At 38.9% G+C, this 19482-nt stretch overlaps 1 protein-coding gene across 5 annotated transcripts in view; it reads right to left on the bottom strand.

The window, feature by feature from the left end:
* The window catches only part of SATB1 (SATB homeobox 1), a 104883-nt gene that overhangs the window by 47802 nt on the left and 37599 nt on the right, over positions 1-19482 (bottom strand). For all 5 annotated transcript variants that reach the window (XM_066244281.1, XM_066244282.1, XM_066244283.1 and 2 more), the window contains exons 6-7: positions 7315-7426; positions 4492-4946 (exon numbers count right to left, since the gene is read on the bottom strand). In XM_066244281.1, coding sequence (XP_066100378.1) covers positions 4492-4946; positions 7315-7426 — 567 coding nt within the window. The remainder of the gene's footprint in view (positions 1-4491; positions 4947-7314; positions 7427-19482) is intronic.

Below are 19482 nucleotides of genomic sequence, written 5' to 3'. Positions count from 1 at the left end.
TTCATTGGGACTTTGCAGCTTCAAACAATTTGTCATGTCCTCTGCCTATGAAAACATATAATGTTTTTTCCTTGGCATTACATGGCGGTTAAGTGAGAATTCTAATTTTTTCATTTAGAGTGAACTTACTGATGAATTCCTAAACCTTTATGACATACCAAAAAGAGTTTACAAGTCATTACAAGTAAAATTCATTAGCAATTGTAAAAGAAAGAAAAAGCCTTCAATAAATATTATCAGTACTTCCAAATGCTAATTATGAATTCTTTAAAAGGGCAGATAAGCGAAAGAGACTGCTACTCTGAACAAGAGCCTGTCTGGCCTCCCATTTGTCTCCTCTTTGATCATAATCACTGATTCAAATAGATTTTATCAGTTTCATGGAACTTCAAAGCCCTCAGGAGGAAAATATGATTTGATAAAACCTCCCTACTAAAAAGAAAATACGTATTCTTCAAGGCTACCAGTCTCTGCGGTTTGGTGAATTTTTAATCACACGTCCAGGTGAAAGACCATTTTCAAACTCCACCTACTATGCTGGACTTCCGCCAAGTTAAGTTATAAGCAGACACATTTATCTCTGTCATTTGGGGAGGCTGAACGAGAGCTGTCACGGTGGGGTTAATAGCACCTTTTTACTTTTATTCAATAGTGATGTGGATAGTGGACTTTTCTTAAATTACGCCGTGAAGAATTATAGAAACACAGTAGCAATCTCTCTTATACTTAAGCAGGCAAATTTCTCTCCACCACATAATTTACAGAACTCAAATTCAATAAAACATTACATGATGGTCCATTACTGTTATCAGTTCTGAATAATCCATCTTCATTCTTTATTTTACTGGAAAATAAAGTGTGCCAAAGACAGGGGGAGGGGGGAGCAAAAATGGAAAAAAAAAAAAAAGCCACAGGATGGGATCAGGGTTAAACTCCGGGTTTTATTTATAAAAAGGCACTAAAGAATATATTTTCTTCTATCACAACCTTTAAATGGCAGTGACACAGAGAAGTGAACTGAAAAGTGTAAATCTAGAAGCTCTGGCAATTATTTTTAGCTGTAGGTTTCCATTAAAAAGACATCAAGTAGGAATAACTGAATGAATGACATATTCTAAAAGCTGGTGTCTTCAGTAGCAATTAAAGAACATATGCCCATCCATTCAAAAGGGGGGAAAGTCCTTAAAACAAGTAATTATAAAAATTTCACCATAAATTTTCAGAAAAGGTAGACTTAAAAAAAAAAAGAAAAACAGTCATGTCTGAAAGTCTTAAGAGAGGGGTATGATTTAATTTAGGAGACCCAATTAAGATGATGAGAAAATTCTGCAATTAAGCGTTAAAACATGAAATTCAGATTGTAAAGTTATAGAGAGCTGTCAATGACTAAAATTTTCTCGTCATAACAGCATTTATCTATTATACTGTTTTAACATACGGTATATATAGGGTATCAGTGTCTTTATCTGATCCTGTCATCTAACTTTGCATTTGTACGGACATATTTTACATTAATTTTCTGAAACCAGGAGTTGGAATTGCACATTGTAATAAGTGCACACAATGTGTGGTGTGAGATTTAACTCTGCAGAGCTCCTTGTCTATTCATATGCATTAGCATGTGTATTTTCGTACTCCACACTCACACCATACACCCTCACTCTGCACCTGCTTTTACTGAAATGCATACACTTTGAAACAAACACACTACATGCATTCCTATGAATGTATAATCATTACAATAAATGCAGCTGTGTGTGCGTGTGCATATATGTCTGTATGTGATGGTTTTTAAGTATGACACCAAAAATACATGCATGCTTGCTTGCGTGTTCAAACGCTAGTTCCCCTAAATGTGAACACTTCAGTGTAAATGGGAAATTAATCTTGAGTTACATCAGGCAGCTTCAAATATGGCCCCGCATCCACTTCAGCTGGGGAGTACCAATTATCAGTATAAAGGGAGAAAACCAAACCCCTCTGTCTTTCGAGCTCCAAATACTGTTTTAGTAGCCCCTTTTTCTATTATTAATTGAATTGGCTATTGTTAATCAAGAGAGTGGTATCAAGCTGGACCAGGTTTTCATCCTCCTCTCACTTTCAGAAAAATAAAGTCACCCTTAAATGTTCACGACAGAGGTGACTATCTTTTCAGAGAGATTAATATGGCATATAAAGATAATTCTGCCTTTTCCAGTAACAACTCCTACGGCTATCTGTGGAATTTGTCAACGGAAGAAGCAAAGGCAGGACAAACGGTCTACTCTTCAGAGTGAGGCTGGGACATCAGAACCCCAGAGAAGAAAAACGACACCGAGGGGCGGTGACTTCACCCGCACGCGTGCACACGCACACACATACTCACACACACTGCGTCTCCCTCCGCTGGACTCTCTGGTCATTCTCCATCATATAAAATACACTCTTCCTCAGTGCTTTAAGATCTAACAGATTGCTCAATTTTAAAAATGCTTATCAGACAATCTGTAGGTCATTTGTGTCTATGTAAATGGTGCCTTTGTCTGTGGGCTTTTAATTCAATTCAACAACTCTATTTTTTGCCCAGTACTGAGCTCTACCAGCAGTTACTGCTACTTAAAAAAATAAAGAATGCTGCCAGAAGCAGGAGTGTCTAGCTGGAAGGCTGACTTCTGATTCATTCATTTTTTCCATTTTTTAAAATAATTACTCCCCAACTGAATCTAGGTGCCTTATTAAATTTATCGGCTAACAATGAACACAAGTTTTAAGTTGAAAAGGAGGGGAGGAGAGGGGAGGGGAGGGGAGGGCAGGGGAGGGGAGGGGAGGGGAGGGGGGAAAGAAACTAGGTAAAATCATACAATTTTAACCTGCGACATAACCTTCTGCAATCATCCTTTTAAAATCAGACAAATGATGTATAAGAAAACAAAACAAAAACCAGATAAAGAAGCTGAAAATAAACGCTGAGTTAAAGGCTTTGTTAGGCCTCCCAACTTTCAATCCAGTTAAGGCAAGCCAAAAATAAGTCACAGCTGGGATTCTCCTAGGTACGGAAACTCTGCCAACAAGGGATTAATATCAGATTATTTTTGTACCAGGATTTTATTCTTATAATCATGTAATAAACAAAATCACTTATATTATGAGAGGAAAGTATGAGTCAGGCTCCCAAAAACTGACAAAAGAAAGAACAGTGGTAAAACAAGCAAGTTGAAAGGACACAATGTCCTCATTCTAATCGAAGTTATATGTTCTTTTAGGTTCCTTTTTTTTTTTTTTAAGTGTGCTTTGGCCAAAAATAACCACCATATATATCATATTCGCTTCCAAAAAAAGAAACTAAAAATCCTCTCATTCACAGTTCAACAGAATCACTTCGTTTAGAACTTGATTCTCTTAGGGCTCTGGTCTCTTCTATCAGCCTTCCTCCTGACACTCCCTCCATAATGATGGTATCTTCACAGGCCTCTGGTCCAGGGGGACGAAGGTGTGGACCTTTATTTACCCCTTTTATTAAGGGGTAAATAAAAGACTAAGGCCTGCAGACCAAACCTTCCCTAGGGCCTCTTAGTGAGGTTGGGAAGAACATTAACAATAATGTAAAGAGGGGAGAGGACAAAGCTAAGAATCACTTTTTGTGAAGTCATTTTTTTTTCTAAATGGCTACTTAGAATTAAATAGCAGAACTTGCTATTGAGTCCCAAGATATATTCAAGTTGCAGAAGACTTGCAAAAGGGCACAGTTATATACTCATGTTTGATATGGGTGATGACGTGGGAAAGAGCGTAGGTTAGAAGCCTGGAATCCTGCCAGTGCCCTTGACCGTCATGAACTGTTCTAGCCTGCTACTACTGTCTATGGTTCCATTCTGTAAGCTCCGGTAATGCCAGTTTGAAACATTTTTCATACCTAATTTATTTTTTTGAGGGCCCTGAATCAGAATCAATCTGTAGCATGACCAGGCGGTGGCACAGTGGATAGATTGTCGGACTGGGATGCGGAGGACCCAGGTTCGAGACCCTGAGGTCACCAGCTTGAGTGCGGGCTCATCTGGTTTGAGCAAAAAAAAAAGCTCACCAGCTTAGACCCAAGGTCACTGGCTCGAGCAAGGGGTTACTTGGTCTGCTGAAGGCCCGCGGTCAAGGCACATGTGAGAAAGCAATCAATGAACAACTAAGGTGTTGCAACGAAAAACTGATGATTGATGCTTTTCAACTCTCTCCGTTCCTGTCTGTCTGTCTCTATCTATCCCTCTCTCTGACTCTCTTTCTGTCCTTGTAAAAAAAAAAAAAAAAGGAATCAATCTGTACACCGCTTCCTCTTGGTAGAGGAGGTTAATGTTAGGAAAGGGAATGATAAAATTTAGGCACCATCAGGAACAGATAATACAATCCCTTGAAGAGGATAAGATGTAGCGCCCAGTAAAAGAATCAACGTTAGAACAGAGAGGATGGAAGAGAAAGAGACAAAAAAGGAGAAGAACTGTTAACAAATCAAACAAAACTGACCTGAGTTCTGTTAAAAGCCACACGTGCAAATACTGCCTGGGAGATTCCTGCTCGTTTCAGTTCATCACGCACCCACTGGTAGATTTCGGAAGACACCTCTGTGTTGGTTGAAACCTGTTGCTCCAAAGGCTTATTCATAGATCTACTGACAGGGGGAGGGTGGTTCAAGTATTGTTGGTTTAAGGACTGCTGGGCTAAAAGTCTGTTCACTGCATACTGCTGGTTCAGCAGCTGAGCCATCACCAGCTGCTGGTTGACCAGTTGAGGACTGATGGGCGTTGACACAAGCCCAGGGTGCAGATTCGGAAGAGGGGTCCGGACAGAGGGCTGGCTGCCGTGGGAGAGCTGCGCGGGGGACGGAGGCTGCTCGGCTGTGTTCCCTGGGACCGGCTGCTGGCCAAAGTTGACGTGGTTGGCACCTTGCTGGGATAGCTCAGAAAGACTATCCATTTCAACTAGAACGGACAGAAAGCAAAATCATGTTAAGCCAACAAGGACGGGTATCGATAAGCATTTGTGATCACTGCCTAAGTAGAGGCGGCAGGCCGAGGGCTCCTCGGAGGTGTAATTAAACTGAGAAAATTTCAACACAGGACTCAATCTGCCATGTTTTCATTTGCCTCTTCTGTACAAATGCACCAACTTTAAAAGTGGGGCAATACTTCTGATCTGATTTTATAATGTGGTTTTAGACTTAAGGCATGAAGTCAATTATCTTCAAATTCTATATAACTAGTTTTGGGGTCCAAAAAAATTATTCATTCTCATTACCCCAAGGTGGCTTATAAGCAGTGTTTACTTTAAGAAAGCTTCCAGAAGAATGCTGTTCACTGAGTGGCAATCAGCAAGAATGGGCTGAGCTAAGAAAAGACATCATGTGGAACTCAAGATAAAAAAATATATACAAGTATTTTCTTGTGTTCTATATTAACTGCTATTACTCTAGGTACAAGGTTTGAAAGAAAAAGGATGACATAAATGTTGTCAACATTCAATTCTTACCCAGACATGAATATAAAGAAGTAATCAATATAATAAATAATGAAAGTGGTCATAATGATAAGTAATAATAACTGAGTGCATATTGAACCCTGGGCTGAGTATCTCTACAGTTTGCTTCATTTAATTCTAACCCTATCAAGCAGCAGGTATGTCTGCAAGTATTTCTTAGAATGAGGCAGACGATTTATTGTATTGCAAGCCAGTCTATCCAGTGTTGCTAAGACCCAAATGTTTCTTGAAGAAGCTATGGCTATCACGAGATGCTAAAGACAACCTTTCAAGGAAGAGGCAAGGGAATTGTTCTGGCACAATGGTGATACTGTCATGATTTTGCAATTTTTTACCACCTACCCAAGATGAATGCTTTTCCCTTCACTAGGTCTCTCCTGTGCACTGGCTGAGAGTCAGCTCTCCGTGTGTCAGAGGCTCCGCTGCCACACGGAGGAGACTGGTTTGATGCTCTGGACTGGAAAAGCTGAGCATGATATACGCTATATGGCAATAGGTGTCTTTCCAAATAGCACACCGCATTCTCCATGCATAGACTCTGGTTGGGTTTTAATCATCATTTCTCTTTTCATTAAATATTCAGGTTTTATATTTAGAGGAACTTATCACATTGCTATAATCACTGATATATGCAAAATATAACTAAGGACTGGGGAAGAAACCTTCCGTTTCTACCAGTGGTATCAGCCCAAGTGGGCCATTCACAGGGAATAGTAATTCAAGCAATTATTCCAAAAATGATGCATTATCTTCATTATAACTCTAAGCTATAAAAGGCAAAGAATCTGTTTGGGTAGATGAATGGTTTTGCGTCAAATATTAAACACTAAAACACGCTCAAAAATTCAGGTTATCTTTGCTCTTAAAATCTTTAGAAAAAGTTGTTGTTGTTGTTGTTGTTAAATGAATATAATAGAAGTAAACAGAAATAGATCTAAAACATGGCATAATGCCATGCATATTAAATACCCCATTCCTATATTATTTTAAAATACATCCTTTGGAGGGTACAAGTATGTGAAAGAAAACATTAATAGTAATTAAAACATTAACCTTAACCACAGTGTTTGCTTTTGCAAACATTAACAAACTCAAGAGAGAAAACGTCATAATCTAAATGCTTAGGAACAACAGACAACTTTTTATCTGTCGTTTTACACTGCCAATAATTTTAATGTATTGCCTAAGGAACAAATATTGACCTAAAGTTTTATGTTAAGATAGGATGCTCTATTGGAATGAAAAGTTCAGAAATGATGCAGTGGTTTTTCTGGTATGGATGGTGGAGCAGGACGCTCACCAAAGCACCTGTGCGTAGGGCAGGGGATTAGGTATATAAAAACCACTTGATCTCAACTGTGGAAGCCAGAAATACAATTTAATTTCCTTAAAAGTTGGGTGTAAAAATAGGCATTTTCTCTGTTTCGTGAGTAAAAAAACAAAAGAACAGAAACAAAACCCCACCAAAAACAACATAAACGCAGGATTTATCTGTGAGGGAAATCACAGCTAATATTAGTTATTCCAGGCCTGGTTAGGCCCTCACTGAGATGTTAAAAGATGACAGCTCCCCTCCTCACGCCTCGATTTCCTGCATGTCTGACAACCAAGTCAGTTTGGCTGATTTAAACACAAACATTTATTGAATTTAATTATCTCATTATACTCATACCCACTCCCCACCCTCAAAAGAAACACTCTAAATTGATCTCTAATTGGGCAATCAGAAGACCTGGCTTTAGATGTGACTTTGATAAAGCCCCAAATGACACGTAATGGTATGTAGCCGCTGCTGCAACAGTTTTTGCTTACCCATCATATCTTTTGTCTTCTTGAAATGTTTGTACCACCTTCCAAATTCTTGACATTTTGCTGCTGAGACATTTGCATAGTAAGTGCTGTTCACAATGGAAGAAATCATACTCTGCGTGAAGAGGGGGAAGACATTTGTAATACATAGTGGCACAAGATGGAACATAGAAACGATTTCAATTGTGTAAACTGTTTTTTTAATCAAGCGAGTACCAATACAGTTTTGTTTCACACTTCACCTAAAGCCTTGACTTCTTAAAATTCATTAGGTAGATCATCAAATGCTTATTTAAGTAGAAAGCAACCGCCCACTGAGACCAGTATAAAGCTATCAAACCCACAGGCTCTGTTCTAGTATTTATGGAAACTCCATCAATGTCTTCTGTTCCTAGGCTGACAAACTTTCACTGGTCCAGATAAATACAATTATGTGAAGACGACTTTATGATTGTTCATAAAGAACCACTGCTTTGAGTTTTAGTGACTGTACTCTACATCCTTGCTTCTCAAGTATGGCCCAGGGACCAGCACTATCAGCATCACCTAGAAGCTTATTAGAAATGCATAATCTTCAGCCCCACCCCAAACCTAGTCAATCAGCACCTGCATTTTACCACGATTCTCAGGGTCTTTGGGTGAGCACTGAAGTTTGAGAAACACCACTTGCACTTCCCATTCTATTATTTGGTTTTCAATTAGAGACTCGTTAACTGCCTTAACGCTGTTCAAAGGTTGACCACATAGAAGGAGAAAATTATTCACAGAGATCCTCTATTGGAAGAAAAAACATTCTATAATTTTAGTGCTTGCTTCATCTACAGTAAAGCTTGAGTTATGAATTTCAAACTAACCATAAAAAATTTAAATATATACATTTCATGCTTACTATATTTCTCAAAGATACCAAAAAAAGAAAAACTGACCTATTCTGTTACTTGTCTTTATCCTGAAAAGTCAACAATTTACTATATATAAATGAAGACAAAAATGATATAATTTTGATGTATTAGTAGGAGTTGTTTTTTTAAACTCATTTTCAACAAAGAAGAATGTCTTCTTCCTAGCAAATTTTAGTTATAACAATTTCAGTGACTTAATTCACAGTTGTTTTTTTTTTTTAGGTGAGAGGAGGGGAGATAGTAAGGCAGATTCCCACATGTGCCCTGACCAGGATCCACATGGCAACCAGGTCTTGGGCCAATGCTTGAATCAACCCTGCTATTTTCAGCACCTGAGGCTGACACTCAGGCCAACCAAGCTATCCACAGTGCCTAGGGCCATGCTCCAACCAACTGAACCACTGGCTGTGGAAGAGAAAGAGGGAGAGAAGCGGGAGAAAAGAGGGAGAGAGTGGGGGGAGAGAAGCAGATGGTTGCTTTTTCTGTGTGCCCTGACAGGGAATCAAACCTGGGAAATCCATATACTAGGCAGATGCTCTATCCACTGAGCCACTGGCCAGGGCCCACAGTTATTTTTAATCATAACATCCATAGTCTCTAGTAGCAGATAAATTAATTAATTCCAGTTGAATAAGTAAACTTTGCTACACCTACCCATCCCCCACTCCTAAGTGTAGAAACATGAGAACTTACATTTTGGACTTCAGTTGATCTATGGTGAAATAGTTTACAGAGGGCCACATTGTTTGGGCACAGTGAAAAACCAGAAAAGCCAGTCTGGGAACAAAACTATTTTTTAAAGTAATATATTATCTTCTTTAAGCTACTTCTAATTTAAAACTCTTTTGATTATTATGGATTCTACTAATATCCATGACTGGTGTTAATTCTGTAATAGGAACACAGTCCTGTAATATGTAAATCTTGGGGATCTTTGAAGAACCTGCAGTGAAGAATAAGCCAGTTGCATTATTTATGAAAGACATAGCTATCTTTCCTAAGAAGAATCGTGACTTTTTTTTTTGACACTTTCTACTTTATAGTCCTTTTCTCATTTTATTTCTCTAAAAAAGACATTCTTAATGGGCTCATGATGCCCTGCCATTAATCTAGTAGCTCGCAATTTTACTAAGAGCCTCCCTCAGTCCAGAGTACAAAAAGATACTTAGCAAGGTTGCCAGAACCAGAGCCAGAAGATTACCTGATCCAGTTAACAATCCGTCAGCTTCAATCACCCTGACTCTATTGTAATAATGGATCAATAAAGTCAGACACTAATAAAACTACTGAGATTGCTGATGGATAACGGTGATTCTGAAAATGGATGACAGCTGATGTTCTTCCACTTTGGTTCAATTTTTTAAAAATTATTACTCTTACACCTAGACATTTTGGCAGTTTCTTAAATGTTAATATAATAGTCCGTATAAATTTTAGATGTAGCGTATGTCTTAATTTTTAGAAATATTTGGAGTATCTACATTTTGCTGAGGTTTTTGACAAACATCCAATTTACTTTAGTTTGCCAATCGTTCTATGCGTGAAAAGTTGTTCTTTGTTGTGCACCTACTATGTGCCTGACTGGTACTAGGGCAGATAAGACAGAGCCTCTGCCAGTAAAGAAGTCTATAATCTATTAGGAAGACAGAAATGTAAACAGATCATTTCAATTTAATGTGATTCAGTTTATCAACATATATATATTTATATATGAGGGAAAAAGGAAGAATACATAGTGTGAAAAAAAAGTCTGAAATATTTTTATGCAACTAGAGCCCATATGTAATAGTGCTATGTAGTTCATTATTATCCATATGTGAAAAGTAATACCCATATGTGCATGATCATCAAAGCTTCCCCCTGCCCTCGTTTAACCCTAAATTGTTCGGCTCTGTCCTTAAGTGACATTCTAGATGCTTTCTACTCTGTTGAGTGGTGTGTGCTTAGGGAACCCTGATTAATGTAAATATTAGCCTAAGCAAGACAAAAATCAAAAGGCTAATCCACAGGTATGATGTATGCCAAATTAACTTTTTTAGATTCTCTATCTTTCTGTGCTTTGGTGGGGGAGGGCCTAGGAAATATTCCATAATTCTGATAACTTGGTGTCATTTCAATTTCTATTAGAACAATATGCGGTAAATTTCACTTGCAGCCCCTGCAAGATGCTGTTTTTTCTTCTCACGGTGAAATCCTTATTGAAATCTCAGGCATGGTCTCTGACGAAACTAGTGAGTTTCGAGGGCAGGGAAGAGAGATTTCAGAATCACGGCATTTTAAAGATTATATTCAGGATCATCACCTTCATTTTTGGAAAACGCTAAAGAAACACCCGCTGTTTCTGACGCTACAAAGGTGGCAGGCAGGGACACACAAAGGCTACACCAAGACCCATGGTTTTAAGGAGAGAGGCTTGGAATTCTGGTCGATCAAAAGGAGACATCGGTGTAAAAACATTACACTAAGTTGTGAGTTTGTACAGATCTGGGTTCCACATTACTTCCCATCCCAAATGCCTGGCAGATATTAAATACATACTAAATGTTCATTTGATGAAACAAAATCATCTAAATCTGCATCCAAGTCCAAGACGTGCTACACACGGGTAGTGTGACCTCAGTCCAACTGGCCGCTCCATCATACACACTGGTAGTGTGACCCCAGTCCAACTGGCCGCTCCATCATACACACTGGTAGTGTGACCCCAATCCAACTGGCCGCTCCATCATACACACTGGTAGTGTGACCCCAGTCCAACTGGCTGCTCCATCATACACACTGGTAGTGTGACCCCAGTCCAACTGGCCGCTCCATCCCAATTCCCCATACTAAAGGGCAGTGGTAGCCGCCCTCACCATGGGGCTGTGCTGAGACTCCATGCATTCCCACATATTTTTTTCATTCGTTCACCATATATTTATTGAACTCACTATTATGTGCCAAGCACTCGGCAAGTGATTAGAAAAGTGACGACTTGAGGAGACATACTATCTGCCCATGGATAGACAATAAATAAAAGAAGGTATGTTCTAAGCACTGTGTTAATGGCATCATATTCAAAATATAGACTTAGGAGATGTTAATTACTCTTAATGACCCTCTGCCTCCGCCTGCTCCCTGGGCTTTTATTATTTATATATACAGAGAGAGAGAGAGTCACATTTCAGATCAGTCCAAAGACCACGAGGTAAATTGACAGAAAGGTATCAGGTAAATTTTCAGATGATATATTTTAAGTCAAATACATGTCCTTATGAAGAATGAACATTGCACTAATTAAGTTACAAGTGAAGGGGAACAAGGAGAAACAGTATTTTGCATTTGTTGCAGTATTCAAATCTGGTGGTTATCTTCTAAAGTTGGCCTGCACCTGGTAGCTGACATCAGGAAGACACATGCCACCTCCTCCCTGACTTGGATGATCAACCAGTGCCAGTGCCCTCTCCCATTTCCAGCTACCAGCTGTTCATCCCTGAGGATATATTTCAGGTACCTCTGCATCTGCCTCTCCTGACTCCCCACACATCCCACACACACAACCACGAAAGCACTTGCCATGCTGTTGCTTTTCCACTAGAGCCTTGGTTCTTACTCCTGAACGGGGTGCCCTCATCACAGGGCTGCGGACATATTAGTTGATCAATTAAAGGGCACCAAAATGAGCCACGACTACAGCCTACCAGCAAACCCTTTTCTCTTCTTTTTGTTCTTAAAGGTCAAAGGTGATGGCAGCTTAACTATTAAATGGTTCTTTAAAAATCATCCCTTTCAGCTGCACAATAAAACTAGTTTAAAGAATCTTTTTTCATTCATTTGTTAGAGATCCCTGCCCGGGTTCTTCAAAATGCATCTCCACAGATGTCTCAGAAGTCACGGTGCTTGGAGGTTATGCCACTGCAGTTCTCTGTCTCAGTGTCTAGTTATACGAGCTTTCCAAAGGACTCAGAAAAAAGATATAACTATTACCCCAAGTTTCCCTATTCAGTGGCCAGTCTCTGTACAACATCAGTCAGTGTTCAGGGAATAAAGGAATCAGGCCGATAAAACTCAGTCAGTGTAAATCCCAAGTTCACACACTACACACAACACCGACCAATGAATAGGCCCACAGCTTCCTGTGCTGCGAAACAGAACTGGGAAGTTGGCAGAAATTGGCTGCGGGTCTCATAACCCCAGTGTGACACGATCCTCGCATCCTAGGAGCCAAGTTGTAAGCTTTTCTAAGATCCACAGAGCACATGTCTACTCCCTAGGAAGAGCTGCGGTTCTTTCTGGGAGTCTGCTGAAGTTCCGATCTGAAAGAATGCCATCTTCACAGAAACCTCGGAGCTCTAGAACGATGCCATCTGCCACGGGCTGAGCTTCCTTTCAGCCAAATACATTATTTATAACCTTTCTAATTGGGAAAAGGTAACGGGGGGGCGGGGGGAGTTTTTCTAAAGCCTGACTTAGATTAAAAAAACAAAAAACAAAACAACAAAAAAAACCAAACCCACAAGGAAGCAATGGAGGTTACATAATTTTTCAAAAATGTCCTATTCTTTCACACCCCTGCCAGAATGGGACATCATACACTGTGGGGTACAGATTTACAACACATTCAGAAACTAAAAGAAGATAGTTTTATTCTCCTACTTGGTCATTTTTGTAGCCAACGAAGAGGTTCTGAGAGAGGTAAAGCCTTTGGAAAAAAGAGGTTCATTGATGGAGGGGGGGGGAGGCAGTGAGCTGATTACCCTTAAAACTGCTTTGTTGTGCCTTTAACAACAACAAAAAACCCACCCCCAAACAATGCTAATCAGGTTATTCAATCATTTAAACCAAAACTGTTCATGCTTTTCTGCCAAATCAACCAACCACAGCAAAATCTGTTATCTCTGATTGCTCAGCTTCCAGTCAAAAAACAGTTAACCCCCACTATACCAAAAGTTTTCCAAAATACCCTCCCAGCTCTGCATGCTTATGGAGAAAAGAGAAAGCCATGTCATCTTTAAAGGGTACCGGGAGTGTGGTGCGCTATTTGCATATTACAATATACTCTAATAAACTAAGCAGCCGGTACCGGAAGCCAGCAACTCCCTAGTACTGCTTGTGATCTCCACACTGGCTTTCTGTGCACTGTTTTTTTTCTTTTTCTTTTTTAAACAGGACTGTGAGATCATGATTAAAACTTACTAAAGACTTGCTGATGGTTTAACTGAGGTGGGAGAAGGGAGCAAGAGAATCTACAAAATGGTGGTTCACCCATATTTGAAGCTTTCAGGCTCCATCAGCAGAGAGGGCAAAGGCTACAACATCTTATTTACACAATTATCTAAATACGATTAAACAGCTGATGGACAAATATTAAACTGGAAAATGTATAGTCATTTCAGCTTAATGTAATCCTCTTTCTGTAAACACCCAAGATGATTTTTTTTTTTCAACCAGAACAGTCCTGACATCTCATAAGCCTAAGGGTGAATAGCAAGAGATTGTTTTTGATAGTTATAAATATTCAAAAGACATGCAGACCATCTGCTTTCATAATACAGGTAAAGCAAGACTGAAATGGTGACTGCTGTATAAAAATGATTCTTTTAACAAAGTCTTCCTCTCCTCGAAAACTATAAAGACAGATGTCAAAAACTGTTTACACAGAGCAATCAGGAGCGTGCAAAATGTAATATTCCTTTTACACAGAGTGCTTGCTAAAGAGGGGTTTTTTTTTTCTTTTTCTTCCCATCTGTGTGTTGCCACACATTTCTACAAGTTAAAAACATTTTTTTCAAACAGAGATCTCATGAATACCCAAAAACATGCTATCTGGTTTCTGAATGCTAATTAATTTCAACTAAGGAATCTGAATATCTTCTTCTGTAGGAAGGGATGTATGTTTGGAATTGGAATTCTCTAGAGAGACAGCAAGAGAGATCATCGTGCACAGGTTTAATTCTAGCAGGCGATTTTCATGGCTCTACCTTGTCTGTTACATATATGTATATCGGTTATGTCCATGCTTTAAATGAAAACACATCACTGCCAATGCCTTTGGCATCAAGTCTAAAATAATTGTTTTCTGAGATAAATGTCTGCACATGCAAAAAAGAATGTGTATACATACACACACACACACACACACACACACACAGAAACCTTTAAGTTCTGAGTCAATATAGAGTCATGCATAAAGCTCTCCAGTTAATTTCCAGAACTGGAACACTAATCTTGACAGTAACCTTTTTATGTATTGTATTAATGGCACAGAGGCATTAAGCACCTTTTTATAATTTTCAATAAAATGAGCATTTACTGAACAATCTGTCAAACTGCTGGCTCTCTATTCTTTCACATTTTTACTTTTTGAGAAGTACAACTTCTTACACTCTGATGTCCCTCTGTTTTCTCCACGTCCTGCCTGCCTGTGGCCTGAATTTTTACAGCAGTTATGTTTTGTGTTTGTTTTGTATGCAGGTGGAAAACTCAAAGGTCAAACTTTAATTTCAGATCCAACAGAATCAACTCCACATTCAAATACAATTTTAACAGGAATTTTCAGGAAATGGGGTTTTCTTTTAACCCCAGAGGATATCAAATACTACAAACAAGCTCTAAAAGGCATCACCATGAGATAGTGACATGGAACGAATTTGTTGAAAATTAACAGGTAGTCCCCATCTGGTATTTGGGGGTGGGGAGGAAGGGAAATGGCTTCAATTTATGAGAAAAGAAACGGCAGGATTTCTAAGTGCAATATTCTGTTTGCGCACGTTAGCTTCTGTTCCCCAAATCTTTCCCTCCGGATCCTCTATCGCTGTCTAAGCTATTCTCTTGGGAAATACAACTGGGGCGTATTCAGAATCTCAGTTTGTTGAGAAGGGATTAATCACTTATAAATTTTACTTAAACTCCAATTGTCGTAGTTATGGCTCTTGCAATTTTGATCAATCCCAGTGCCTGAAAAAATGGCATTTTCACGCAAAGTAACCCTACCAGGGTTACCATCGTGCGCTAAAAATGGAAACGCAGTACGAAGCTCTAAAGGAATACAAAAGGAAGAAAACACATCCAATTGTTTTAATTTTCTTAGCACATTGCCTAAAGATGAAAATGTGATTGTTTCAAACATGGAAATTTTATTTAGTTCCTTAAATATCTAATTCACAATTTTATAAGAAAATGTTGGTTCACACTTCATATGGCTTTTTCCCGTAATTAAAGAAATTTTTACTAAGACCCACATCATATCTTTTGACTAGGTCCTCTATTGAGTTCTTTTGCATAAGTACCTATCTAGATCTTTCTTATTATACTGAAACATTCTTACTCTAACTGAATATGTTAACAAAGAGCTTAAATTCAGAAACATTTGTTAAAAGGTGTATCATTATTAAGGGCATATAATATTTCAAATTAACTGCACATAATGGCTTAAATTTTTCATCTGCAATATAAAGGGAATTGAACTAGAAATTCTCCAAGGTCCCTTCTAAGAGCTTTAGGATTCTATGAAATCTATGTTTTCCCAAACAAAATTCCTATAAGGTCTCCTTTACTGACTGAAGAAGATTCCATTGTAATATTCATCATCCATTCTCAGGCATTCACTCTGCAAACATCCTCATCTAGAGTTTATTTTTAGGAAAGTTAATGTCCCTTGGTATCTTGCTTATAATATGACTATAAAAAATACACTCATCACAAAGTTAAACATCATGCTTCTCCAAAAACAACTATCACAAGCTTTTTCTTAGATAAATCTAAATCCAATGAGTTTCATTTTATAATAAAAATTGTTTCCTAAAATTCTAAATCTCAATCAACTTGCACATTTGGAGAATGCTTTCCTTACTTTTCCTCTGATAGCCCCATGTGGTTAAATCTCCCATCTTTTATGGAGATCAAATTTTCTAGCATTTGTGCTTAGAAATAGCAGGGAAAAAGATACCAAATTTGTATTAAGTTTCAGAGGACCCAAACAGAGCATGTTGAAAAGCTTTAAGCCACAGAGTAAAACACAAACAAAAAAAGGACAAGTAGTTCGGAAAACCCTTTTTTCTTTTCCAAAAATAAACACTAGAATTAGGCTCTGTAACTCTTCACAGGTTTTCTGTTCCTTCTCTGTCTTCCTCTTTTATATGAACATGATTAGATTTTAAGCCACTTCCTAAAAATTGAGAAGAAAATGATAGTTTGACTTTTGATGAGGCCAACAGAACTCTGGGAATCTCCTGAAACCCAGGGAAGCTCTCCCCCATACTTTCCCAAAAGTGACATCATTTTCGGGTCTGCACAAACCCACGGAAGCCCACTGCAGGGTCTGTGGGACCCCACTCAGATCTGAGCTAAGATTTTTACAGGATACTAAAGGCTAAATCATGTCCCCGATTTCTGTGTTTTATTATTAGCTATTTGCCAAGAATTCCCATGTCCACTAGATAAATATAAATCAAGTTACCTTTGAATTAAGTCATAGAAAAAAAACCCCAAATTAACCTGATTCATCTCTTATCAATATTGTGAAAATGCTTCAGTTTAGGAAAATGCCATATACGGGCAATCACCTCTTCAGGAGTTGTGGTGAAGTGGTAAAAACCGCGTTTTCATGAATGAATGAACCCTGTCCACCAGTGGAGGGAGGTGTGTGCTCTGGCTGAGGTGGTGCTCACACACAGGGTTGGGCAAACCCAGTCCCTGGGGCCCATTCTGGAATGGTGGATGGAACAGTTATCAACAGTTGAAGCTCTCCCCAAATTCAGGTGACTCTGAACTTTATCCAGCTGACTTCCACACATCACGTGTTTATAGCCTCAAACAGAGTATCCAGGGATGAATGTGGACTTCAGAACATCAGCTAAGGAATGGACACCGTGAGCTCACATGGGGTGGGACTGTTAGCATGTCTGTGTTGGCAGCATCAGCATCTTTGTCTATGAAATGACTCTGTTAGTGAAATTTTCTCTCTTTTTAAATATGAGAAATGGGCAACAGAACTAAAACATACTAGTTAAAGAGATTTTTCCCTGGCTAGATAGTTCAGTTGGTTAGAGCATCTTCCTGAGATGCCACAGCTGTGAGTTAGATCCCCGGTCATGGCACATATGGGAAACAAACAATGAATGTACAACTAAGTGGAACAACAAATGTTTCTTTCTCTCTCTTCCCCCCCTCCCCCACCCTCTCTAAAATCAATCAGTAAGGTGTTTTTTTTTAATTGTTGCTAACTAAAGAGATTTTAGACTCACAAAAAGAAAGTGTGGCTCTCAACTATAACAAAATGGAGATAAAATGGAAAGTATTGGCCAACATGAAATATATCTTCAATTATGAAAACTTTTAAATGTGCTTAGAAACCAGTTGCTAAAGATTGTGCTTCTCGTGATATATAATTAGGTCTTCTGTAGCATTCTTTTTTAGATCTCTGGGTCTCTTGTAACCCCAAGACTATTGTTCTGCTTATATATGTTTAAGAGTATTACAACATTAAGTAAAAATACAAAACAACCTGGAATGGGAGTAGGTTTTCTTAGAAAAGTTCAGAGACAATTTGCCCTTGGTTAGGTAAATTAAAAAATTTAATTTAGTTTAATAGGAAAAATATTTTGTAAGGTAGGCTACTATAGATAAGAATATCTAGAAAATACTGATAAAACCACTGACAGAGTTTATTGGTTCCTAAAATGAACATGGTGTCAAGTCCTATGAGGATAGTTCAGTTTTATAGATATTCCTGAGATCCTACTGTGTGCCATCATGTATGACTGTGAAGATGAATAAAATTCAATCCCTTTACGACAACTGCAGTGCACACAAGGAGCCCAGGTAGCCCACAGATAATAACAGAACAAATGCAGAAAGTACTGTGATGGGTGCATAAGAAAGAATAGAGCCTTCAGTGTGGTGGGGGATGGGGCGAGGGAAGCTAACAGAAGGAACACTGGGAAATACTCCCATTGAGACAGCAGTCCCATGAGGCATCTTTATCTTCTTTGACAGTCTAAGGTGTCATATTTGCTTAACTTGCTAACGTGCTTATTTAAAGCACGAGGCTTGATTCTTCCCCCCGACTTGCATGTTAAAATACACTGCTCATAAAAAATTAGGGGATATTTCATCGCTTCATATTCATTTTGAAATATCCCCTAATTTTTTGTGAACAGTATATATCAGAACCTTTTCATGATTCTAAGGACGCTGCTAAAAGGACGATCCCTGAAAAGTCGGAATGAGTTATAACAAGGTCCTCTAATATTTTCAAATGGGAAATCCTTGGTTGTTTCCATAAAAAGTGAAGCATACATCAAATAGTCTATGTAGCAGCAAAGTTTCTTAGATTATGCAGAGCCCACAGTGCAATCTCAAACTCTGCATCCTGCGTCTTAGAAAAACAACTAATGTTACTCTGCACTTTAGAATTGAGTGCTGTTCTAAGTGTTGTACAGTATTAACCCAGGTGATTCTCATAACAAACCTGAAAACCTGGTAGTTATCTTCCTACTTCACAGATGAGGAAGTTGAGGCATGGACAGTCATCTCCCCAAGCTCACAGAGCTGGTAGTGACAGCTCACACTCTTGACCTCATGCAATGAATGCTACTGGCTCACTAATCAAAGTGATGGCCAAGAGCAATGACACACAAAGACTCACATAAGAAATCAGAGAATGAAGGTGCTCAAAAAATAGATTACTTCGAGAAATAGTTCTGTTAAAAAAGAAAAACAGCCTGGCCAGGCGGTGGCACAGTGAATAGAGCATCAGACTGGAATGCGGAGGACCCAGGTTTGAGACCCTGAGGTCGCCATGTTTGAGCATGGGCTCATCTGGTTTGAGCAAAGCTCACCAGCTTGGAACCAAGGTCGCTGGCTTGAGCAAGGGGTTACTCGGTCTGCTGAAGGCCCACGGTCAAGGCACATATGAGAAAACAACTAAAGTTGCAACAAAAAACTGATGACTGATGCTTCCCATCTCTCTCCATTCCCGTCTGTCTGTCCCTATCTATCCCTCTCTCTGACTCTGTCTCTGTAAAAAAAAAACACAAAAAAACAAAGAAACAAAAAAAAACCAGGTTCTGTCCTATGTTAACATAACCCAGGAAATCAATAGGTTTCAGCAAATATCTACTATCAGTTTCAAATAGTTAATACCTGTTTCAGTTACCTCCATATTTTTGAATTGCCTGGGAATAAATGTCCAATTAAGAGTAAAATGGAGCAAGCTTAGGACAGCCGGTGGTACCCCATGAAGAAGTACCCTGTCTCATCATCCAGATAAGAAGAATGTGATCGCAAA

The sequence above is a fragment of the Saccopteryx bilineata genome, chromosome 10 (genome assembly GCF_036850765.1).
Source record: "Saccopteryx bilineata isolate mSacBil1 chromosome 10, mSacBil1_pri_phased_curated, whole genome shotgun sequence".
Lineage (NCBI taxonomy): Eukaryota > Metazoa > Chordata > Mammalia > Chiroptera > Emballonuridae > Saccopteryx > Saccopteryx bilineata.
This window is presented reverse-complemented; position numbering and strand designations above follow the sequence as displayed.